Raw genomic sequence first — 24,828 nt, 5'->3', positions numbered from 1 at the left:
GGGTTTGAACCACCAGCCGTCTGGTTAGCAGGCAAGTGTCTTAGCCACTATGCTACCAGAGACTCCTGCTGCTACCACCCCAATATCACCCCCAGCATGGGGAGGGGGTGGAATCACAAAACTGCTGGGGCATAAGAGAGGAAGTGCCACTGAGAGCTGTTTGTCATCAGGAGGGTGGGGGAGATATTTGACAGATCACACCCCCAGGTTATTGCCTGGTGCACACCTTCATACAACCCACGCAGCTGGGCTTCTCACATGTGACAGGTGTCCTGGGAAGAGAGTCCCCAGAATTCAATTCGGTGCTAACAGGGATCTTCATTTCTTGAAACATGTCCTCACTGGTTGACAGTTGTTTTCTCTCGGCACTTTAAAGACGTCCTTTCTGTCTCCTGGCTTCCACTGCTGCTGTCTAGAAGTCAGCTTTCCCGCCTCCTTTGGTCTGACTGACTCCTTGTAAAGGTAATCTGTCTGTTCACTCTGGCTGCTTTCGAGGTCTTTGCACTGACCTTGGCATTCTCCAGCTTTACTCTGAAGCATCTGCATGTACATTTCTTTTGTTTGTCCTGTTTAGGATTCACTGGGTGTCTTTGGTCTTTCCTCACTTCTGGAAAGGAGCCATTATGTCCGTAAACATTGTCTGTGCTCATTGTTGCTCTGCTGTCCTCTGAGCTCCAGTTAGATGTATGTTGGACATTCTTAGGCTATCATCCATGCCTCTCAACCTCTCATATTTTATTTCTTTTTGTCACCCAAAGCTGTACTCCACATAATTTTTGCAAATCTACATTCCTGTTCATCATTTTTTTCCACTGGTGTCTAATCCCTGTTCAATCCAGATACCGTTTTCATAATTAAGAATTCTGTTTGGTTCTTTTCCAAGTATCTTATTCTTTATTCATATTTTCAAACCTCTCATTTATTTGTTGAAGCATATTTTTCAAAACCTGAAAGTTATTTTCTATTCTTTGTCCAATTTCTAACAAATGAAGTTTTTCAGGGTCTGATTCTATTGTTGCTACTGGCTCTTGATCATGGTGCTTTGTTTCCTCGTGTCTCTGGTGATTTTTAAACTAAGTACTGCTTCTTTTCCCTGGAACTTTGTGATGATTCGTTGAGACCTAAAATGAATGTGGCATCTTCCAGAAAGGATTTGCATTGGTTTCTGCCAGTCCGTGGGGTCACTTTGAAGTAAATTTCCAACCTGAGTTTTGTTTTTGTTTTTGTTTTTTTTTAGATAACCCAGATTGTATAGAATTAGGTTATTAACTGCATGAAAGCTAATTTGTGGTTCCAAATCCACAGGGATTTTTTTTTTTCCTTCTGCTCAATTCCAATGTTCTAGACGGTTCTCCTTACAGTCTGTTGTAAAAGTGTGTATGTGTATGGAGGGGGAGGTGGTATTCTAATTCACTCTGTCACTGAGAGTGGAGATTTTGGGATATCATCTTTATGTGTGAGGCATTCTCCTATTAGGCTCCCCAGTTTGGGTGGGCCCTAGGACTTGTTCTCTGTCCCCTGAGCCCCTTGTGCCAAGGACACTGAGACTAAAATTGCCCAGTTTGGCAAGAAGTTGCCTATGTCCCTGTTGGGCCCCTCCCTTCCCCACTTCCTGGCCTGAGTGTTCCTTACTGTTTTGGTCAGCCCATCCTTGAATTCATGAAGAAGTTGCTAAGTATAGAGTCTAGTGGGTTTAATTGTATTTGTTGGGCAGGTCAGTCCAGGCATGTGGCCTTCCATGTTACTTTTTTGATGATCCCAGGGGCAGGGGAGGGGCACAGCGAAAACAAGTATACAGAAAGCTTGGTACCAGACAGAAAGTGGGCACCCTATAGAAGACACTCAGTAAAGTGATATTTGGCTCAGCGAGGGTGAGGGTGACCTCAGATGTGGGAGAGAGGAAAGAGGATCAGGAAAGGCTTCATGAAGAGAGGCGGTCCCATGGGTCTTGAAGAACAGGCAGATTGTGAACACAATCTCAAAGAGCATCATGAAAGGAGCTCATCAAAAGGCTGGGCTGTCACCCTCAGGGAGGGGATAATAGGGACGTAGGAAGTACTGGGTGTATTTGTTAAGCCTCTGGGGTCCCTGAAGGTGAGCATGCAGGAGACACTGGGGTGCAGGGGCCTGGAAGGTGGCATGGAGACTCAGGACCAGCTGTTCAGGGCTACAGCTTAGTTCAGTGCAAGGGCGGGCGTGCTGAGCGACAGCACATGCTTGTACTCCTGCCGGACCTCCTGGCTCCACCACCACCCCAGTCCACTCTGCCTTGTCTCCACGGGCAGCTCCCCATCTACCCCTGCTCCATGGGGCTTCTGAATGATGAAAACTCCAAACCTGTCCCTGTCTCCCCAGAACCTCCAAGGTACTTGAACACTCACTTAGCACACCTGGGTCAGAGCAGCCTCTCCTGGTACTGGAGAAAAAGAAGGACCCCTGTCCTCCTCCTGGCTTGAAGGGACAGGAGCCAAGTACTCCCTGAAGTCTAATGGCCCAGTGGAAAATGGGCTAAGGGGGTCCTGGTTCTGGGAGTTTCAGTTGCTTAGTATTTCCACATGAGTGCTGGTGAGTGCCACTGAGTCAGCACCCCCACTGCCAAGTTGGAATCCCTGCCCCTTGAAAGGACCCTAAACTCTATCTCACCCGACCCCCACCAGCAGGCAGGTGTCATAGGGCCACTGGAAGCCAGGCAACCCAGCACCATTCACATGGGGTTAGGGGGCTCTCCTGGGGGCTCAGGATTGCAGAGGATGGGGTACAGGGGGGCCCAAGGCTTGTGTACACGGTTCTGGCAGGCAAGCAGCTGGGACGTGGGGACTAGTGAGTGGTATGGGTCTTGGTACCAGGGCCCTGGGAAGCCTGCCTAGCATGGACCTTGGAAGACAGTGGAGGGTGGTGAAGGGGGTCACAGGGCTCCACTCCCCAGCAGCGCCTGGGCTTCTCACCTGAAGTGGACACATGCCACTTGCTGTCCAGGCCTGGCGGACACGCCTGGGAGAGTCCCAGGACCTCCTACTCCTGTGGAAACAGGCCACGGCACTCCGGGCACACCTGGCCGAGCTTCGAGCTGCCACCGAGAGGTGAGTTCCAGCCGCCGAGCTCTGGTAGCATAGTGGCTAAGACACTTGCCTGCTAACCAGAAGGCTGGCGGTTCAAACCCACCAGCCACTCCTCGGAAGGAAGGTTGGGCAATCCTACTTCCGTAGTGATACTGCCTCGGGAACCCAAGGAGGGGTCGCTATGAGTCAGGGCTGACTCGACGGCACATAACAACAACAACAACAACACCAAGGGCCAGGCGCCACGCTGCCCAGTGCCTGTCTGCGCGAAGGGGAGGGGTGTCGGCCCCTCCACTTGGCTTCTTCCTTGGCACAGCATCCCCACCCCGTGGCCCAGTGGACATGGTGGAGAGGGAGAGGAGGGTGGCCGTGCTGGAGAAGGGTAAACGGCTGAGCCGGGCAGGCACAGGCAGTGGGGAGAGGAGAACACAGCAGAGAGGCCTGTCTGGAGCCCCAGACTCACACGGGCCAGCCAATGCCCCGTGACGGCCTCTCCTGAGGACAGCGGATTGCCTTGCTGCAGGGCAGGGCAGGCCTGACCGAGTCCGATCCAGCCTGGACCCCCAGCCAGCTGCCGAGACTCAGCTCTGGGGGGGACCCCTGACTCTCCAGGGGTCTCGCCGACATGCGGGCAGATGCGGCCAGGACAGCACGGCACCTGAAAATGGCCTGCCGGAAGCTGAACTCCAACCTGCGGCTGGCAGCCTGCAGTCCGGCCGGCGCCCTGGAGCAGCGGCTGCAGGACGAGGTTCAGGAGATGCGCGGGCTGCAGGGCTGCTGGGACGCGGAGAAGGTGGCGCTGCAGGCCAGGTGGGCCCAGGCCTGGTGGCTGTCCCAGCATCCTCCTTCCTGTCTGCTGGGCTGTGTGGTTGCGGGGACTGGGGTCGTGTCACTGTGACCAGTTTTCACCCAGCGATCTGACACAGGGCTGGGACTCAGCAAACGCTCACAGTCACTGTTTCCATGGTGCAGCTTCCCCAGTGCACATGGGACGAGCATGTAGTGTCCCTAACATGTGAGGCTTTCGATGACACAGCAGTGAACGGGCTCTGTTCCCAGTGAGAACAGGATCGTCTTTCCAGGCGCCTGGGTCTGTCTGGAGGCCAAGCGGTTAGGGAGCTGAGGCCGGGGTGGAGGGCCCCTCCCGCCTCGTAAGGACGAGGTCCTGAGTGCAGTGGTCGGACCTGGCTTCTGGGGCTCGGCTCCCCAGCAGTGGCCGCAACGCCACAGAGCCTGGTGCTGCAGTGCGTGCTCAGCCACCACCCCTCGTGCCTGGCTGACCCGACACGAGCCCCCACCTACAGAGTGGCCAACTGAGGCAAGCACGCCCTAGCTCCAGCCCCAAAGGAAGGCGTGCCTCTGCAGGGCCTGGACATGGGCTAGGCAGCCCCGCAGCCCTCGGGCTGGACCAAAGACTGTGGGCCATGGGAAGGGAGGCCCTGGTGCCACAGTGGGTGGGTGGGTGGGTGGGGGAGCCAGAGGAGGTTCCGGTCTGTCAGACTGAGGGTGATGGCAGTGTTCCAGGTGGGGAGACCAGCCAGGGCAGAGGGGAGACAAGTGTAGCACCCCCCATGCCAGGCAGACGGCCAGGGTCTTGAGCAGCCGTCGACACGAGGCTGCAGTGCCGAGTCAGGCCAGCGTGAGGTCTGGAACGCTGGACTCCATTTTGCTCCCAGGCCAGCAGGAGTCGCTGAGTTCTGTAGCAGGGGAGAGATGTCCGATCACACCAGGGGCTGAGGCCCTGAGGGCAGATGTAGCGGGGACCGATGGGCAATGACACCAAGGCTAGTGGGCAAAACACAGTGTGTCCAGGAGGGGCCTGGAGCCATGTGGGCTCTGTGCTCTGTACCAACTCCACAGACTCTCGGAGCAGACGCAGTTGGTGGAACAGCTCACGGAGCTGAACGCCAGGAAGGACAGCACCATGAACACCCTCACAGTGGAGGTGCAGAGACTGGTACGTGGGGCCGGGCAGCCTCCTCACCCCAGCCCAGGCTGGGGAGGCCCACTCCACTGAGGGTTCTCCTGGCCGCAGGAATCCCAGTGAGGCAGGGGTCAGTGGGTGGCAGATGACCTGAGGGGCCAAGCGGACCGTCTGCAGCGTGTGTTAAGCAGCATTGCCCAGGTGCCCTCCTTGCCAGTCCTCTGGGAACTCAGGGTTGTTAGGGAGGGAGGAGTGCAGGTGGGCCTGAGGCTCAGGGGTGGAGCTGCAATTGGGCACCTGGGAGCATTCCAGACCCGGTCGCCCACTTGCCAGCCATGTGGCCTGGCCCCATCACTCAAGCCCTTTGTGCTGTCTTTGGTGAAAGGATGCCCCACACGTCCTGACAACCCATGGGTCCAGCTGGAAGGCCCCATTTAATCATAGCCCGGACCCCTCTCACCTCCGTACCTTCCCCTCTGCTCCCCAAAGTTGGCCTCGGCAGACATGGAGAGGGTGCCGGGCAGCAGCCCAGAAGACTACAAGGCTCTGGGCCAGCCAAGGAGCCCCCTCCACACCGCATCTCCCCGGCCTGGGGGGCTGTCCACCCCCCGGACCCACTCCCCGGCCACCCTGCATGCCACCCTGCAGGCCGTGTGGGCAGCCATCGAGAGACGGCAGCAGCGGGAGCAGGTGGGCGCCACGGCCCTCGGGCCCAGAGCCAAGTTGTACATACACGGATGGCCCCCTGGGGCCGCCCGAGCCCACGTCCCAGTTAGGAGCCACCTAGGCTCACATCCCGGGGAAGGGCTGCAGGCTTAGGGCATCTTTCCTGGGGGACGGGGAGTCCTGGCCAGCCTCCCACCCTCTCCCTGCAGGAGCTGCGCCTGCAGCTGGAGGCCTCCCAGGTGGCGGCGGCCAGGCTCCGGGAGCAGCTGTCCGAGTGCCAGCAGGAGCTTCGGGCCTCACAGGGGCTTCTGCAGGAGCAGGCGAGGGAACAGGCTCGGGAGCATGAGGGCCTCCTGGATGAGCTGGAGACCCGCAGTCAGGAGGCGCAGGGCTGCAGGCTGTCCACCGAGCGCCTGGGAAGGTGATGGAAGCCAAGGCAGGGGTAGGCCAGGCAGGGGCCAGAGCAAGGCAGGGGGCGGGGGGGACGCGGGCAGGGTCAGGTGAGGGGCTATGCCCTCAGGCCACCTCCTTTCCCCTCACCCGGCCCCCCTGGGCTGCCCCTGATGCTTCCCACTGCACTGCCCAGACTGAGGGCACCGTCCGGAGGTCCTGAGGCCCAGGCTGGCTCACCCCCGGAGCTCCCCGAGGCCTGCAGTTCCCCAGTGAGTGAGAACCCTCACGTGTCCTTCGGCCCCACAGGGCTGCCAAGGGAGTGGCCACATGACCAGAGGCCATGGGGTCTGAGCCCACTACCTCGGTCTGCCTCCTTCTTCCTCCATGTCCCTGGCTTCCGTGCCCAGCAGCCTCGAAGTGGCAGGAAGCCATGTCCTTGACCACTCTAGGCTCTCACCGGGGTTGGATCTGTCCGGGGAGGGTCCTCACCCCCCCCCCACGCTGCTGCCCCTGCCCCAGGGAGAAGGCAGCCCTGGAGGCCGTGGTGGAGGAGCTGAGGGGGCAGGTGGACATCTTGGCTATGGAGAGATGCGCACTGGAGGGCGCCAGCGCTGAGCGGCAGAGACGCCTCCTGCTGTGTGCAGAGCAGGGGCCCGAGCTAGCACAGCAGGAGCGCCGGAACTGGCGGGAGCTGGACACCAGGTGGCCACGGCCTGGGGTGCTCCGGAGCATGCGAGGGTGTGGCCAGACCACCTGCAGACCGTGTGGCCTGGGGCTGTCAGCTCTCAGCCTCAACATCCTCCCCAGTACAGGGCTGCATCCTCACCAGCCCATCTCCACAAACTGTGGGGGATCCAGGGGGCAGAGGGGTCCAGACGTCCAAAATCCAGCCCCAAGGGCCCAGTGAGGGGCCGGAGGGCCACAGCAGTCAGCCCAGGCACACTGAGTGCCTCCCACACCTGGCACACACACACGTATGTACGTATGTGCACACACACATTTGCACACTCAGATAAATGTACACTCATTCGAACACTCCTATACCCACATTTGCACACTTACTGTCCATGTGTGGACCAGAAAACCCACACATCCTCCAGGTAGCGGGTCTTGGCTGATAACTTCCTGCAGCCCAGAACCAGGGGCACATTCGTCCAACATCTGCCCCGGACTCTCCCACCTCCTGGCCCTCTAGGGTGTCCCTGCAGGGCTAGGGGAGGAGTAGGACTCTATAGTCACCCTGCCACCCTGTGGCAAACTCATGCCTTCTCCCCTCTCTGGCCTTAGCCAAGGGCGCCTGGCACAGCTGGAGGGGACGGTCTCGGGGCTCCGGAAGGAGCTGGTGTCAGCCCGGGAGGCACTGAATGCCACTCAGCTGCAGCGAGACGTGCTGGAGAATGAGAGCAAGGGTCTGCGTAGTGCCCTGGCCCGGGTACGCCCTGTCTCCTGCAGGCCCAGGCCTCCCCAGCCTCACCATCCCCCTCCCCACTTGTGCCCTCAGCCACCACCAGAGCCTCCTTCTGCCCCCACCTCATCCTCCCCAACACCTCTTACCTTGCTGGCCTCTTCTCACCTCCTGCCACTCTCCCCTGGCCACTGTGCCCTCCTCCTGGCTGGAGCCTTCATACCCAGGTGACCCCCTTCTTCACTGGGATCGCTGTAGGATGACAAGGGGCTCACTCCTTCTTGGGGCCTATGAATGTGGAACTCCTCTGGTGTACCCTCTGGGGTGACCCCTGCCCCCTGCTCCACCTCAGGCCGAGTCCAGCAATGCTGACCTGGAACTGCTGGTGACCCGGCTCAAGTCTGAGGGGGTGGGGCAAAGGGACTCCCTGGCCAAGATGGCCGCCCTGATGGAGGGGCTGGCTCAGGACAAGGGCACCCTGAACCACCTGATCCTCCAGGTAAGCCCAGGGCCCAGGTGGGCTGGTGTGCAGGGCAGGGCCACCCCACAGGGCTCTGTTGGGACCCAGCCCTGAGCCTTGGCTTCTCCAGGCCCCTTTCACCACTTACCCCCTGCCCTGTGGTCTTTTCTGTTCCTGGATGGAGGCTCACTCTCCCCAAGCGATGAGGGTTCTTGATTGGCCCTGGCCAGGCTGAGCGTGCCCTGGAGGCAGGACCCCGCTGCCCCCTGATGCCTCCCCCTCCCCGTGGCAGCTGGAACAGGAGCGTGACCACCTACAGGAGCAGCAGCAAGCCCTGGAACGGGAGCAGGCTGCCGCACGGGAGCAGCTGGCACGGGCAGAGCAGCGGTTGGAACGGGAGCAGGTGGAGCACAGGGGCCTGCAGCAGGCCTACGGGTGCCTGGAGGGACAACAGGAGCAGCTGGAGGGGCAGGTGGCCCAGCTCCAGCATGAGCGGGCGCAGCTGCAGGAGCAAGTGGGCCAGGTGAGGCGTCTGTGGGCTGGGCTGTAGGGAAGGCCTGGGTGGGGAGCCTCTGCTGTGTGGACGCACCATGGCACCCCTGAACCCAACACCAGTGTTTCTAAATTGCCAACTCCTTCAGCTTGATGACCACACACGAGTCTCAGAGTCTGGCTGGTGGTGAGGGTGGGCGGGGATGCGCACAAAGGCCTTTTCTATCAGACCTGTCCTGGGTATGCAGGCTTGGGGTCTGCCTCTCCTCTCCTTCCTCTTCCTCGTCCATGTCCAAACTGCTGAGCTCATTAGTCACTCACGCATTCAGGCATGTGTTCCCAAATCCTCTGTTGATGTAAATCTTTTCTCAAGCAGGCTTGACTCGTTGGGTCATAAAACTGAAGCTGTTTTATTTTCCCCAATCCCAGCCTCGGCCATGCTGTGTGGCTGCCCCATCTCTGCTGAGTCCCAGCTGTGTCATGGCCTGACACTCAGAGATCCCTTAGCCCCAGCCACACCTGGAATCTCTCTAACTCCTTCAAGCAGATTTCTAAATACTGTGGAGGTTTTCTAGCTGCTCTGGGTGGGAGAGCTGGTGTTCGCTGTTCTAACAGCAGACCGTTCTGGTCTTCATTTCTGAAGAGCATTTTCACTGTGTGGAATACCAGCACTGCCACTGTTTCTTACAGCATCCAGTGGACAAAGGGGTTCCACTGTCACCTGGCTTTCATTGTTGCTGTGGGAAGACAGCTGTCAGTCTTGCTGTTGCTCTTTTGAAGATGAGGTTCCTTTTCCCTCTGATTTTTCAAAATTCTTTTCTTTGGCCAGAAAGTTTACTCAGTGTATCTTGGTGATGTTTTCTTTGCATGTATTCTTTTGTGGATTTGTGGCTCACCGTAAATCTATGGCTTGACGTATTAAGAAGATCAGGCATTCTACTTCTGTAGTGATACCACCTCAGAAACCCAAGCCGGGGTGGCTGATCCGACTGCACAGCAGTGAGTTTGTTTGTTTGTTTAAATCTATGGCCTGATGCATTTCACTGGGTTTGGAAAATTCCTGACCAGTGTCTTTGAAGTCTCTCTACTCTGCTTTTGTCTTGGGATCTTCATCTTGCCCTGACCCTGTTGCATACTTTTCTGGACTTTCCTTCCACATTTCTCTTCATGACTTGTTGTGAATACATTCTTTTTGTCCCTGGAGGCTTTAAGGTTAAGCACTTGGTTGTTAACTGGAAGGTTGGCTGTTCAGGTCCACCCCAAGCTGCTTCAGAAGGAAGTCTGGTGATCCACTTTTAGAAGACCTGGTAGAGCAGAGCTCTGCTCAGACACTCACGGGGCCGCCAGAGTTGGAGCCGACTGAATGGCAACTTTTTTTTAAGGTCGTAACACTGCCACAAGTTTTCCTTTGTTTTCCAGGTGCTCTGCCAAAACTCTTAGAAGAGCAAATACTTTGAGGCGAGAAGAGACAGAGTGGTGGGATCACTCCTCTGTTCTTCCCCTCTCTGCAAGCTCGTGGCTCCCTCTGACTGGACTGCCTATCCCCATCCCACAGGTCACCTGCAAGAAGCAGGCCCTGGAAGAGCAGCTGATACAGAGCTTGCAGGAGCGGGAGGTCCACATGGACTCCCTGCAGCAAGCCCTGCAGGAAAAGGAGGCTTTGTCTGAGGAGCGGGCCCAGCTGCTGGCCAAGCAGGAGGCCCTGGAGCAGCACAGCCAGCTCACAGCCAAGGAGGCAGCTGACCTCAGGTACCCTGGGCCAGTGGTCAGGGCGTGTCCCACGTGGCCTCACCCTTGGGGAACCACCCACACAGTGACTGAGGGCCAAGCAGTGAATCTGTGCCTATGAGCAAAGCTCTGCCTTTGGGGTGGGGACACCTGGAAGAGGTGAGACCCAGTGGGCTCCTGGTATGGCCTCCCTGGAGAATGTGGTTGGTCTCCTGTGTGGCGCTCCAGAGCCTGGTGGCACCATAGTCTTTAACAACATTCTCCCTTTCCTGACGCTTTAGCCAGAAAGCCCAACGTGACACGTGTGTCATCTGGTGCATGACGAAGGACACACATATATGATTGTCATCTGATCTCACTGTGTCCTGGGGAGGCTCAGCACATTCCATGTGCTTATTGGCTGCTCTGTTTGCTTTGTGAACAACAGCCGCTTTCTGTAGGGTCAGCTGATGTTGTGTCATTGGTTGCTAGGAGCTCTTTGCATATGTTGGATTTTAGCCATGCGTCTACTTAGCCATGGATTTACAGAGAAAAGGCAGAGTTTTCTCCAAGTCTGCCCCTTGTATTTTTGGTTGGTTTATGCAATCTTGTCTGCACAAAACTCCCCCTCCACTTTTACGTGTCTTCAGATCTGCTGGACTCTCTGTTTCTGTGTCTTGCTTAAAATGATCAAATTTCCTTCTACAATTTTTCTGGTGTGTGTGTAATTTTGAGTTGTTCTGTTATTGTTGGTTGTCTTGGTTTCCCAGGGCCACCGTAACAAAATGTCGTACATTGGGTGGGTGGCCTTGCAGGACAGAAATTCGTTTTCTCACAGTTCTGCAAGGAGTTCAAGCTGAGGGTGTCGGCTTGGCCCTGCTCTCTCTGTGTCTGCTCTAGAAGAAGATCCTCCCAAGTCTCTTTTAGCCCCTGTAGCCCCAGACATCTCTTGGCTTGTAGATACATATCCCAGGTGTCTGTCCTCCCCCGTGTGATTCTGTGTCTCCTGCTGTCCCTTTATTCCCATGGTGTCTGTCCTCTTCTGTGTGACTCTGTCCCCTGCTGTCCCTTTTATAAGACATCACTCACAAAGAGTTAGGACCCCTTACTCTTGCACCACCTGGTTGCCCTAACTTATGACAGAAGAGCAATGCTGTTTCCAAACAGGCCGCACCCACAGGTACAGAGTTCAGGGCTTCAGCATCTCTGTCTGGGGACCACATTCCATCCATGGCGTTGCAGTGTGGTTCGTTTTGCTTTTGTGGTTAGCTTTTATCTCACCTGGCACATATACTTGTATAGGGTCTGGGTTTGTTTTCAGAGCCTCCAAGTGAGTGGCTTGTCCCCTGTGCACCATCCGATATGCCAGCCTCCTTTGGCTGCAGGGCACCCATCACCCAGTGACTGGGCTCGGGCAGACACTGCTCCCCATAGGCGGCAGGTGAGGGGAGCCCTGTGGTCTGATGCTTGTCTCTTCAGGGTGGAGAGAGACTCCCTGGAGAGCAGACTATTTGAGGTTCAACAGCTGGTGGCGCAGCTACAAGCCCAGCAGGAACAGCTGGAGGGCGCGGCCCAGAGCGCACGCTTCACACAGCAGTCCCTGCAAGGTGCTCCTTCAAGGTCCCGAGCTGCTGCCCCCACTCGAGGCCCCCCGAGGGCACAGACCTGGGGCCTTTGTCCGTGGGGGGCGAGCAGGTCCCTGCCTGGCCTGCTTTAGGACTGGGCCACGGCCACGAGGTCAACATGCTGGCTCTCCATCCCACCCTGAGCTCCACTTGAAACCTCCCCCGCCTCCCTGACCCCACAGCCACCCATGCAGGCCATCTCTGCTGGTCCCCAAGGCTGGTCACAGCCAGCATGGTGTGTGGGCTCAGGACACAAACTGGTCACTGTCACGGAATGGTCCAAGGGAGCTCGCCAGGACCCAGTGGGAAGGTGGCTCCACGGCCTGGGGCCCCTGCTGGCAGGCTCTGACATCCTTTCCCATTCTCTCACAGTGGACATGGAACAGCTGAAGAGTGCAGGGGAGGTCCGGGAGACTACGCTGCAGTGGGACTTAGAGCGGCTCCGGCGGCAAGTGGCGCAACTAGAGCAGGACTCACAGCTGGCCCTGGAGAGCCGGGTGCTGGCCCACCGTGAGGACCTGGCACGGCTCCAGAGAGAGAAGGTCTGCCATCCAGCTGCAGCTGCTTCCCAGGGCTCTTCTCACTCTGCAGGGTCACAGACCCTCAGGTCTGAGGGTTGGGAGAGGTGGACTGGAGACCAGTCAAGGAGATGGGCGCCAGGCAACACCACATGGCTGGGTGGGGGGCACTGCAGAGGAGCCTGCCTGCTCACTCACCGTGGTCCCAACTGAGATCCAGGTGAGTGGGCCCAGAAAATGTGTGTAGGGCTGCTGTGGAGACTCGGGTGTCAACGGGCCTGGCTGCAGCCTCAGACCTCATATCTGGAGGGGGCTTCACCACTCCCTTGAGCTGCCTTCTGGACGCAGGGTCTTGGGGGACAGAGGCCCTGTTTGACATGACATGGTGCTTAGCGTTGTAGAGGCCTGGGGAGGGTTTATGCAATGTTAAACAAATGTTTGATAGTGGGTTCTGAGGCCCAGAGAGGCCCTTCACAGCTCATGCCTCAGTGTCTCCATATGTAAGATGGGAGAGGTGCCATTGGCTGGACTGGACAACCCTGGAGACCATCCACCCACCCACCCCTCCATCTATCCATCCATCCACTCCTCCATCTACCCACCCGTCCACTTCCCCAGCTATCCATGCATCCACTCATCCATCTCTCTATCCATCCATCCACCCAGCCAACTATCTGTCCATCCATCCACTCGTCCATCTATCTATCCACCCATCCATCCACTCATCCATCTACTCATCCACCTGTTCACCACCCCCCCAGCTATCTATGCATCCACTCAGCCATCTATCTATCCATCCATCCATCCATCCATCCACTCATTCATCCACTCATCCATCTACCCACCCATCCACTCATCCATCCACCCATGTCCACCTGCTGATCCACCCATTCCATGAGTCACATCTCACTCAGGACCATAAGTACCCGCTGACTCCATGCACCCTGACCTGTACAATTCTCACAGCCTGTCCCTTTGCCTTGGCCCAGGAGACTATGAGTCTGGCATTGACAGAGGAGAAGGAGGTGGCCATCTGCCAGCTGGAACAGGAGAAGGAGCTGGTGGCAAAAGGTGCAGCTGAGAGGGAGGCTCTGAAGGAGGAAATTCAAAACCTGAAGCAGGAGCGGGATGAGAGCATTCTCCAACTGGAGCATGAAATGCAGCAGGTGATGGGGGACTGTGAGACAGTGGGGGTCTTCACCCCTACCTCACTGTGCCTTCTCTGACCTAGCATAGGGCTATGTGCAGCTTTTTTAAGTCACTGCTATTGAAGCCTTTTTCTTCTATAGCAGTCCTGGGGACCGACATCCAGCCATCTATCCATGCATCCACCATCTGCCCATTCACCCATCCATCTATCCACCCATCCACCCATTCACCCATCCATCTATCCACCCACCCATTCACCCATCCATCCATCCACCCACCCATTCACCCATCCATCCATCCACCCATCCACCCACTTATCCAGCCAGCCAGCCAGCTGTACAGCCAGACATCCACCCACCCACCTATCTATCCATCCTTCCATGCATCCACCATCTGCCCATTCATCCATCCATCCATCCACCCATCCATTCACCCATCCATCCATCCACCCATCCACACACTTATGCAGCCAGCCAGCCAACTGTACAGCCAGCCATCCACCCACCCACCTATCTATCCATCCTTCCATGCGTCCACCCTTCTGCCCACACATACGTACATACATACACTCACCCACCTATCCATCCTTCCATGCATCCACTCACCTACTCATCTGCCTATGCATCCATACATCCAGTCTCTGCCCATCAATCCATCTGACCATGCATCCACCTGTCCTTCCATTCACCTGTCCATCGTTCACTTATTTGCTTAAACATCCATCTTTCTATCCAGCACCCAGGTGTTCATTCATGCATGTGACCATCCACACATCCAGCCAGCCATCAACACACTCAACCACCCACCCAGCCAATCATTGGTCTCTCCCCACCTGTGCAGAGTGTTGTTATTCTTTGTCATGACTGAGTGATGTTCCATGGGTGAGAGATTGTCCTTTGTCTCCGGGATCTCAGTGGATGTCCAGCTGTCCCTGCTATACTACACCACTGTGACTGGTGGCCCTAGCACTGGTCACTCACATGTGCACTGTCTGCACTGCCTTCCCCAGATGGCCTGGGCACAGAGAACGTAACTCTGTGATTGTGTTAGTTTGCTCTCTCAGCCTCACTGAGATGCAGGACGTCCCCAGTGGGGATGGTGGGCAGCGGACACTGGGGTGAGGTCAGGAAGGTGCCCGCTAGAGGGAGGAGGTTCTGGGGCTGGCAAGGCCCCACCCCACAGGCCTGCCCCCAAGACGTGGCCCCTAGGTGGGGGAACTCAGGGTTTGTCTCTTTGGGATCCCAGCCACTCCTCATGAGCGCCGTGAGCGGGTGGGGCTGTGAGCGCTCAGCACGCTGTGGTGTCTCTGCCTTGAGAGAGGCTGCCAGCCTCCACCCCTCATACCCCACACGCCCTGCATGCCCTGCACTCCCCACACGCCCCTCACCTGCACCCCGCCCTGTCACCTCTAGGCCTTATCCCTGAAAGAAGCAGAGAGGAGCCTGCTGAGAGAGGAGCTGTCTGCCGCCACGGAGGAGCTGGACCGGGTCCGGCGGGAGGCCAAGGCCCAGCAGGAGCGAGCCGAGGTTAGCCCGCACCCAGCCAGGGATCCTGCACCCCCACACACACACCCTCTTTGTGCCAACAGAGTGTGCCTGGGCCACCCCTCTCTGCTCTCCTGAGCCTCAGTTTCCCCAGCGCCTCCAGGGCCTCTGCAAGGAGGAGACAGTCTTGAGGGGCAGGAAGCCTCTGCAGGAGCTCAGCTCTCCTCAGGAGGGAACAAGAGCTGGGGCCCTCACCCCAGACATGATGCCCAGAACTGACGGAGCAAGAGGGTGGGGCCTTGCCTGGGCCCAACCCGCTGAACCGCGGGCCTCGCACCCCTAGCCCCCCACTGTGCTCTTGAGTTGCTTTTAGTGAAGAACGCAGGTGCCAGGGGAGGGAGTGAGGGAAAGGGGGACAGACGAGGCCATGGGGGTCAGGGGGCAAACTCACCGAGAAAATTGCAAAAGAGAAGCCAAACTGGCTAAGACCGGCAGGTGCTTTCAGGCAACCCTTGGCCATAGGACCCCTCAGGGAGCCCAGTCTGACCAAGCAGCCTTGACCTGGGGGCCGTGAGAGCCCCGGGGAACAGCTGCCCATCCCAACAGTGAGCTAAGGCTGCCGTGGGCAGCCAGCTGGGGTCCCTGGGCCTCTCATCTGGAGCCCACGACAGGGTGGCCAGGAAGGCACATGTCAGGGTGACTCTAGGTCCCCCATGGCCTCCCCCATGAGCACTGCTGCTGTCATGGACAGGGTAGCCTCTAAGGTCCAGAGCCCAAGGCATCAGCCAGGTCCCCTTCGGGCAATGCTGAGACAGGAGTCTGGCCAGAGCAATGTACCAGGAATCGGAGAGGTGGGGCTGAGCCTGTGAGAATAGACAAAGGTGGGTGTGTACCCCTGGTAGTAGGGAGCAGGCTCAGCGGCCAGGAGACCCCCTGCATGGAGCGACGAGGTCACAGGTGCTGACCCTGCACTGGCCACCCTGGCTCCCACCCGGGCCTCTCCCCCCATCTCAGCCACACCCACTAGCCCAGCCCGGCCCACCCTGTTCCCTCTGACTCCACCGTTATGTCCAGCCCGTCACCACCGCGCATTGCAGAACCCCTGGGTGCCTTTCCGTCCAGCGGGTCCAGGTGCTCCAGCCTCAGGGGCCAGATGGCCCGGTGGTGAGTGAGTGACTCAGAGCCAGTGAATGGGCAGTTGTGAGCGGGAACTGTTCTCCACCCTGGCTGCTGGGGCGGGGCCGTGTCCTCCACAGCCAGGGAGGCGGCCCTTCTCTCTGACCCGTCGGTAGCTGGAGGAGGGGCTCTCTGACAGTCCCTCTGGCCTCTGCTGTGGAAAAGGCTGTTGCAAAGAGGAGTCCAGGGGCAGCCAAGGTGCCCTCACCTCCCCCTGGCTGACGCTGCGACCTGGTGCCGGGTCGCCCTCAGCAGGGCCACCCCAGGGCCCAGGAAAGTCTTGCCCAAGGGCTTCCCGGTTCCCGGAGACCCCTCGGCCCCGCCTCTGAGGCCTGGCCGCCCTTCTTCCGAGGCCACAGGCCGGGAGACTCCGCGGGGGCTCTCCCTCCTCCCGGCTGCGTGCTGCTCCGCCAGCCCCGTGGGCAGCAGACCACGAGAGGCCTCCCGGGGGCAGCGCTGGCTTCCAGAGCCTTCCCCCTTGCGCTGGCTCTGAGTTTCCCCTGGACCGGAGCACGCCCGCCTGCCGGTGGCTCTTTAGGGAGCTTGTTAAGGGCTCATTTGCCACCTCAGCTTGGGAAATGGAAATTAAACCCACCGGGAAGGGAGGGGGGAAAAGCCAGCTAGGACGGCTCTCAGTGACACATAACAAGCCCCCTGGGCAGGGGCCCCAGCCTGAGTCATGTTGTCCTCACCCAGCCCCACACCCTGTCTCCAAGTCCCTGAGGTCCCCACAGAGTGCCCACCATACAGACACAGAGCTCACTACTTGGCCTTGCCTTCGGGGGGACAGCAGGGGCCTGGGACCAGAGAAGGCACCCGCAGCAGCTCTTTTGCCAAAAGCAGAGGCCACAGCCTGATGGGAACCCCAACCCACTGGTGCTCTGGGGTGAGGGCTGCAGAACCCTGCGAGTACGGGGTGGGGTCGCCCACAGACCCTGAGCCCGAGGCAGCCACCAGCACGGTGCCGCGTGTCTCTGGACACATAAGACCAGCTCCAGAGGGCCCCCCACCCCTGCAAGCCCACACCTCCCGGCCTGCAGGGCCCACACTGCACTCTGGAAGGGCAGGATCCCCTCACTGACAGCCAGGACGCTGCGGGGGTCGTGTGAGTCCTTGTGTGGGTGGGTGCAGGCTGAGCCGGGCAGTGCTGGGACCTTGTTCCCTGGACAGCCGGCTTTGAGTACTGCCAGGGCCAGGCGGTCGCTCTGGAGAGGGTGTTGTGGCCAGAGTGGCTGCTGGTCAACAGGAGGACCGACTCAGGCAGTGCCTTGGGGGCCGTGGACATCCGAACACCTGGGTCCTGTGATGCACATGTATGATTTCTTGCTAGTGGGACAGGGACATCAGCCAGACCCACCTGAGGAAAATGAGGGCCAGGCTGGCCCTTGAGCTCAGCTTCCCCCTCGCCCAGCCACTGCTGCATGTCCTGGGTCCTGGGGAGTGGAGCAGGACAGCCTTCTCCAGGACGGGTGGGCGGCGATAAGCTACCCACCACTTCCAGGAGATGAGGCACGGAGCCTGACCAGCAAGTCTGGTGGAAGCAGGGCTGCAGCCCAAGCCGCCTTCTGTTGTTTGCAGAACGGCCACCCTCTCCCCTCACCGGTCAGCAGATTGGTGGAGTAAGAACGGTTTAGATAGGAGAGGGGTCGGCACTCAAGTCCGCTGGCCGGGCCTGCTGCCCACCTGCCCGTGGTGGAAGAGTTTGGGGACCCCTTGAGAAAGGCCCAGAGAGGAGGGAGCCACAGGACCTGGAAGCCAGGCCTGACCCCCACCCAGGCGGCCCTGCCCCCATAGTGCATCCCCTCGGGGGTCTGTGCCCTTTGTCCTCTGTCCCTGGTCCCTCCAGGATGGCGTGTGGCTGCCAGTGAGGCCCAGGTGATCTCGGCGCCAGCCTTTGGGCCCATCCTCTACCCCTGTTCTTCCCCCAGGCCACTGTAACCACACTGACCGAGGAGCTGAGGGCCCTGCAGGCCCAGTTTGCGGACGCCATCACTGCCCACCAGAAAGAAACCACAGCCCTGAGCACCAGCCTCCGGGAGGTGGCGGCCGAGCGGGGCAGTGTGGGGAGAGAGGCGAGTGGGGCCGTTTAGGACCGGGGGCGGGATGGGGAGGGGACCAGAAGGCAGCGGTCCCAAGGCTGGGGACGGGCCGGCATCCCCCTCAGCGAGGCCCGGACCCAAGAGCCCCGAGTGGTCTCCCAGCAGACAGAACGCTGCCAGGCTCCCGCTGTCAGCTGAGCACTGGGAGTCGCATCTGAGTGAAGACAAAGCCAGTTCCCTGAGTCTTCTTAAGGGATGGATTTGGCTTCAGGGCAGAAGCGGAACTTGAGCTGAGTCAGGGACCTGGCTGAGCTCCAGAGGGAACTCACCGGGGCAATTGGGGGCCCGGGGCCCGGGGTGCAGTCCTGGCCCCTTGGCGCTCGCTGTGTGTGAGGGCTCGTCCGCAGCGCTCGCCCACCCTGTCCCGGAGCCCACCTTGGGCCCTTGCCTCTCCCCGATCGGATGGAGGCCAGGTGGCCAGGTGGCCACAGCACGTGGTAGGCCTGCCTCGACCACATCGTGAAGACCGGCAGAGGAGCGGGGGCTCCAAGGAGCCGTCAGGAGCTCCTGAGCAAGGCTTCTGCGGGGGAACCACTCATGGCCGGGCGCCCCTACCCAGCCCTCAGCCCAGGGGAGCCCCTGGCCTGCCCTCCCTCCTGTGGGTCACAAGAACTCCTTGGATGAGGTTGTGCCCCTAGGCTCTGGCCCCTGTCGGCACGAGACGAGGCCAACGTGAGATTGCACGCCAGGGGTAGGGAGTGAGGCTGGATTTGGGGGTGCCTGGGGTAGAGGGGCAAGAGAGGATGTGGAGGGCATTGGCGGTGCTTTCGGGGCACTTGGTTGATGCGAGAGCCCCCAGAGCCACGTGACGGGGTCTGGGGCAGTCTTGGGCGGAAGAGCAGAGGCCCAAGCAGGCAGGCAGGCAGATCTGAGGGGTGTTTCTGAGGCCTGTCTGACAGGACTTAGGGGGGCAGTGGGCCCAGGCGCTTGGGCTAGATTCCGAGGCTTCGAGGCTGGGGGTTGGGGAGAGGGCAGCCTGGAGCCCAGGTGGGGTCTGGGGGATGTAGCAGCCCCTCACACTGGGGCCCCGGGCTGCATGCCAAGGCTAGCAGGCGGGCGCTGACCTGGCGCCGGAGCAAGTGGCCGCCAGGCTCCAGGCCGGTGAGGGAGCAGCCCCACTCGCAGCCGGGGGTGAGGAGAGGGGCTCACCCCTCCCAAGCACCCTCCGGAGGGCAGGCTGGGCGAGGGGGTGGGGGGGAGAGAGTGTGATTCAACATGACAGGCTGTTTACTTTGGCCCCGAAAGAGAAAGGCCCCCTTTCAACAGATTTCAAAGTCAGCCGGTCAGCGACCACACTGAGAAGCAAAGGGGGGCTGGAGGAGCTGGGGTGGGGGAGGGGAAGAGGAGGACAGCAGGGACTTCGTGAAATGTTCCAGGTTCTGGGAGAAGCAGCCCCCAAAAGGAGAGAGGCGAGCCCCCAGAAAGGGCTTGGGGAGGAGGCAGAGGCTCAGAGTCCGAAGACGATGGGGGGGCATCGCTGCAGGAGGCAGCATGCAAGGACCCTCCCAGGCGCCAGGCTGGCCCAGGTCACCATGGAAACCATAACATTTGCACAGCCTTTAAACTGGGGGAGCTTCAGCCTTTTCACAACCCCTCCTGAGGTCCACATGTGTGTGCATGTCCACTCACATACATGTGCATATAAACCCACCCATGAGCACCACACTCACATGTGCACGCCCCTACACACTCACAAACACACCCCACACATGGATATCATGTGCTCATGTGCTCCTGAAGAAACATGCATGTGTACATGTAAATGTATGTATGTGCACACAATATGTATACATTTAAACATATATGGGTTTATGCACACATGCATATGTACACCAAATACATACACACAATATAACCCCACACACATGCATAATATCGTGCATGTGTGTAAACCAGATGCATGGGCACATAGCATACACATGTGCATACACACAAACACATGCATGCACCAAACACATCCCTTACTGCTCATATGTTTGCACACCCCATGCAGTCATGGGCACACATAACACACATCTTAACACATATGGGCACAATGGACATGCACAGACATCATGCATTCATGTACACACAGACACATGCCCATATGAATATGCTGGCAGACATATGCACACGCTGAGTGCATCCATTGCACACAAGCACCAACATGCACACACCTCTGCCATCACGTGTACACACAACACACACAACATGCAAGTGTGTAAACATGGGCACCGCACACATGCATGCATGCATGTGAACAAACACACATGCACACAAACACGTGTGCACAATTCATGCACAGCACACATATGCACATGGTGCACAGAGAAGCACAGCCAGCCCACCAAGTACATATACCCTGTGTACCTGCACACACATGCACACACGTGCCCGGACCTGGACGCTCCCAACAGCCCCTGCTGTTCCCCTCCCCCCTGCACAACACAGAGCTGCCTCCCTGCCGACGATTTCAAAAGAGGCTGTTTATGCAATTCTAGTAAAGAAATCAGTTTTATAATCACATTAAGCGATTTGGCTGTAAAATTCCTGTAAAAGGGACGGTTGTTCTCACGGGACGCGGGGGAGCCGGGCCGGGGCTCGCCTGGAGTTTGTTTTTGTTGTTTTCAACTCTCTGCCCTGGGAAATGGAAACAGTTTACTTAGGATGGATCGGCCCTTTCTCTGGTCCTTGACCCGCTGGGTGGGTGCGTTTCTGCTGAGCTCGGCGGAAAACACAGTGCTGCAACGGCTGTGCTCCCACATCTGGAGGCGGGGGCAGTGGAGGGCCAGCGGCCCCCAAACAGAACGGCAGAAAGAGGGGGTGGGGGCGGGGTCTGGACCACAGCCCGTGGGCGGCCAGGAGAGAGGGCTGCTTCCGCGAACCTGCAGGTCCCTGGGGCTCCCCCACCCCGTGGACGCTACTGGCTCCTCCCCGGGGACCCTGCAGAGTTGAGAGCCGAGCCTTCTCAGGCACCCTGCTTCAAGCCAGCCAGAGCGTGGCCTGGGAGGCCGGAGGCCAGGGGTCCAAGGCCAGGGGTCCAAGTGCTGGGACAAAGCTGCCCCGTGCCCGCCTGCGGCTGGCCATCCTGAGATCCTGACTCATGCCCTTTCCCCAGGGGACCACGGGTCTGTGGTATCTCAAGGCTTCTGGGCCTGGGAACCCACGGGTGGGCTCCAGACCCCCACTCGCAGCCAGCGTGGCTCAGCTGTGTGTTTGGGTCAGCAGACCTGACCTGGGGCCCCCAGGGTGGGAGTTTGGGTGGGCAGTGGGGGGCACGGTCTTCTGGCCACACGGGCCAAATGAGGCAAGAGGAGGCTTGGGCAGTCGCTGACAAAATCCCCCTGAGGTCAGCTCAGGGCTGGGAGCTGGTCTGGGGGCCCCCAGCTCCCCAGCTTGTGCCCCCAGCCTCCACTTCCCACCCCTCAGGGCCGTGGGGATGCTGCTGGCACTTGGTGTCCCTTCCATGGAGCACACATGTGGATCTGGCTCTGTGATGGCCAGTCTCCTGCCGGAGAGCTTGATGCCAGCCCACTGTGCTCTGGCTTGGGGGGGGGGCACAGAGACCCTCCCCATTGCCACCCACACTAAAGGGGAAGCAGAGCCCCCGGGGAGGCAGTTAGGGGCTCAGGGCCAGAGCCCTCAGGTCCCAGGACCCCAGACAGCTGCCTCCTGCACCCATACCAGGCCCGGCCGTGGTCCCTACTGCCCACCACTGTCGGAGGAGAGGGTAGGCCATCGGGCAGCAGAGTGTGGGTGAGGACAGTGCAAACAGGTGGGCAGAGCCATGGAGCAGGCCCTCCCAGCCAGCAGTCCCTGTGTCTAGGAAGGGAGCAAGACCAAGGCCAGCAGGGGTCGGGCCCTATGGCCTCATCAGGGTGGGCCTGGAGGCTGGGAAGATGTAGTGTCACAGGGACTAGCAAGGAAGGGAGGCAGCCTTCTCCAAGCACCTAAGGACCCTGCCCTGTAAGCACCAGGCACCTGCCAGACCAGAGCCCAGAGGGCATACCCAGGGCAGCAGCCCGGGCCCTGAGTCCCGGCCCTCAACCCCTGCCACCAGCCAGCACCTGAGAGCCACTCACTCTCCCGTGCACTCTAGGCTGAGCAGCTGCGGGCACAGCTGGCCGTGGCCCAGGAAGGACTGGCCACACTGCGCCGGGAGCTGCAGAGCATCGAGGAGAGCCGAGAGGGGTTTCGCAGGGAGGCCCTGGAGGCCCGCCGGGCACTGGGTGACGAGGCCCACGAGAAGGACATGCTGCAGCTGTCAAACATGGAGCTTCGGGACGCTGTCCGCACAGCCGAGCAGGAGAAGGCCAGGTAGGGCTGCCGCCGAGGTTATCCAGTGAGGACAACAGAGCAGGGGGTTCAGGTCCATCGTGTTGACCCAGGCCAGGAGGACAGACCCAGGCCAGCAGGACAGGCCAGGACCGTTCTGTTGATCCAGGCCACGAGGACAGACCCAGGCCAGGAGGATAGACCCAGGACCATTCTCAACCCAGGGCAGGTGGACAGACCCAGGCCAGGAGGCAGACCAGGCCCATTTTACCGAAGCAGGCTAGGCAGAAAGACCCAAGCCAGGAAGACAGACCAGGACCGTTTTGTTGATCCAGGCCAGGAGGACAGACCCAGTTCCGCCCTATTGAACCAGGCCAGGCAGACAGGCTCAGGCCAGGCGGACAGAACCAGACCAGATGGACAGCCCCAGGCCAGGCAGACAGATCCGTCCTGTTGAACCAGACCAAACAGCAGAGCCTGGCCTGCAGGAGACCCAGGCATGCCCACAGCTTCACCTCCGCGGGGTCCCACAGTGCTGACCCACGTAAAGGATGGCTGGGGACACAGACAAGCCTGTCTCTGCAGAGACTAGGGGAGCGGAGAGAGGCCATCAGTTGACCGAGGCCCCAGGAAGGCGGCTCCATGGGAGGGATAGCAAGGTGGAGACTGAAGCCTGGGTGAGGGTGGGGCAGTGGAGGCACTGGGCAGAGCCAGATGCTAGGTCCTCTGAGAATGTGGATGGGGTGTGGTCCAGGGTGTGAGAGGTGGGGCCCTGGGCCCAGGATGGAGCTATGGCCTAAGGATAAGAGGGTCTGAACGTGGGGAAAGCCGAGGCCAGGGCGTCTCACCAGAGCCAGGGACCTGCTGTGCAGCTTGACGGTCACCCTTAGGGCGGCTCCAGCCTGGGGGTTCCCTGGCCCCAGCCCTGATACCTCTGCAGTTTTAAGCGGTCCAATGGGGAGAATGAGCAGAAGGTGCTGGTCCTAGCGGAGGCCCTCACAGCAGCCCAGAAGGAGGCGGGCCAGCTGCGGGCCAGCCTGAGGGAGGTGGAGAAGGCACGGGTAGACGCTCGCCGAGGGCTCCAGGACCTACGCAGACAGGTAAGAGCAGCCCAGGAGGAGGCAGACACACGCAACTGCAATCTCTGCTGAGACCAGCCCCACTCGGGGCCAAAGACCACCAGACCCCCCGGGCACCTGCAGGCTGCAGAGCAGGGGTCCCCAGCACGCCTGCACCTCTGCCTTTGCAGAGTGCTGTCCCCAGACAGAGCCAATGGCAGAAGGACACTGCTCAGACTCAGGGGTTCCTGGCTGGGCCTGCCCCAGGGAACACAGACGACAAGCCCAAGGAGAGAACAGACGAGAATGTTTTCCAGAGACACATGGAAGGAAACATACAAGGGCACCCAGTTAACATGGCTTTATAACAAAGTACCCCCAAAACCCAAAGGCTTCAAACCACCATGGGGTCACACTCATGAGTTCTGTCGGTCAGGAACTCAGACAGGGCTTGGGGAGACTGACTCAACTGTTCCATAATTGGGACGTGAACTGGAAGAACCCAGCAGCTGGGGTGACTGGGTGGCAGGGGCCAGGCTCGTCTTGTGGTTGGTGCTGGGTGTCAGTGGAGCTCAGCAGGGTCCATCACTGGTGTACTTCAAGGTGGCCGCTCTGTGTACCCCAGGTTTCCTCGGTCTGAAGGCCTATGAAACACATTACTCCCTTCACACGCCCAGCAGTGGGACAGGCAGAGGGTCTGCCCAGGAGGTGCCCCCGTTCACAAAGGGAAAAGGATCACACAGCAGGGACTGGCCCCAACACCTCTGAAATCCACCCTGGCCCCGCCCACCAGATCCTTGGTTAGGATCTAATCCGACTCCTAGGACTTGCTCCCTGGGCTTTTGGCTCCACCCTCTAAGTGCCTGTATTTGCAACTGAGTAGCTTTTCAGTCTGCTTCCTGACTATAGTGGTTCAGGGATCCAAAGAATTCCCTTCATGTTGTGCTGTCTCTGTCCTTCAGTCTAAACCAATACAACTCCTTTAAAAACCCTGTGTGTTTCCTGTTATCAACTGATGATCCACTCCATTCGATGAAAGCCACACTCACAAATCTCTTCAAGATAAGTCCTTCTTTACCATGGTTTCCTGAGGCCATGTGAAGCAAGGCCCTTAAGATTCTTAGCAAATCTGCTGTTTCACAGAGAAGGTCTGTGAAGTGTGTCCTTAAGACACCTGGAAGGCCCCTTGACTGTTTGAAAGGTTTGTGAGGCAATGCCTGAAATCTTTCTGTGACCATCGCGGAAGTTCTTACAGTGACTGTTCTAGGTGCTCCACGTTTCCTCCAAATGCCACCCAAAACCTGATGTTCGGTCTTCAGTTCATCTCTCTCTGTTGTTGTTGTTGTTGTTAAGTGCCGT

At 59.0% G+C, this 24,828-nt stretch overlaps 1 protein-coding gene across 1 annotated transcript in view; it reads left to right on the top strand.

Moving 5' to 3' along the window:
* The window catches only part of CROCC2 (ciliary rootlet coiled-coil, rootletin family member 2), a 56,516-nt gene that overhangs the window by 8,956 nt on the left and 22,732 nt on the right, over positions 1-24,828 (top strand). The window contains exons 8-25 of the mRNA XM_042781279.1: positions 2,892-2,904; positions 2,999-3,080; positions 3,672-3,869; positions 4,920-5,016; positions 5,473-5,708; positions 5,789-6,070; positions 6,562-6,744; positions 7,330-7,474; positions 7,800-7,946; positions 8,200-8,430; positions 9,955-10,148; positions 11,586-11,713; positions 12,104-12,273; positions 13,239-13,415; positions 14,811-14,924; positions 17,987-18,130; positions 22,236-22,453; positions 23,352-23,511. Coding sequence (XP_042637213.1) covers positions 2,892-2,904; positions 2,999-3,080; positions 3,672-3,869; positions 4,920-5,016; positions 5,473-5,708; positions 5,789-6,070; positions 6,562-6,744; positions 7,330-7,474; positions 7,800-7,946; positions 8,200-8,430; positions 9,955-10,148; positions 11,586-11,713; positions 12,104-12,273; positions 13,239-13,415; positions 14,811-14,924; positions 17,987-18,130; positions 22,236-22,453; positions 23,352-23,511 — 2,919 coding nt within the window. The remainder of the gene's footprint in view (positions 1-2,891; positions 2,905-2,998; positions 3,081-3,671; positions 3,870-4,919; positions 5,017-5,472; positions 5,709-5,788; positions 6,071-6,561; positions 6,745-7,329; positions 7,475-7,799; positions 7,947-8,199; positions 8,431-9,954; positions 10,149-11,585; positions 11,714-12,103; positions 12,274-13,238; positions 13,416-14,810; positions 14,925-17,986; positions 18,131-22,235; positions 22,454-23,351; positions 23,512-24,828) is intronic.

Source organism: Orycteropus afer, unplaced genomic scaffold (genome assembly GCF_000298275.1).
Source record: "Orycteropus afer afer isolate SDZICR_OR568_19922 unplaced genomic scaffold, OryAfe1.0 scaffold00006, whole genome shotgun sequence".
Classification (NCBI taxonomy): Eukaryota; Metazoa; Chordata; class Mammalia; order Tubulidentata; family Orycteropodidae; genus Orycteropus; species Orycteropus afer.
Note: the sequence above shows the minus strand (reverse complement) of the source record. Positions and strands in the feature narration are given on the sequence as shown.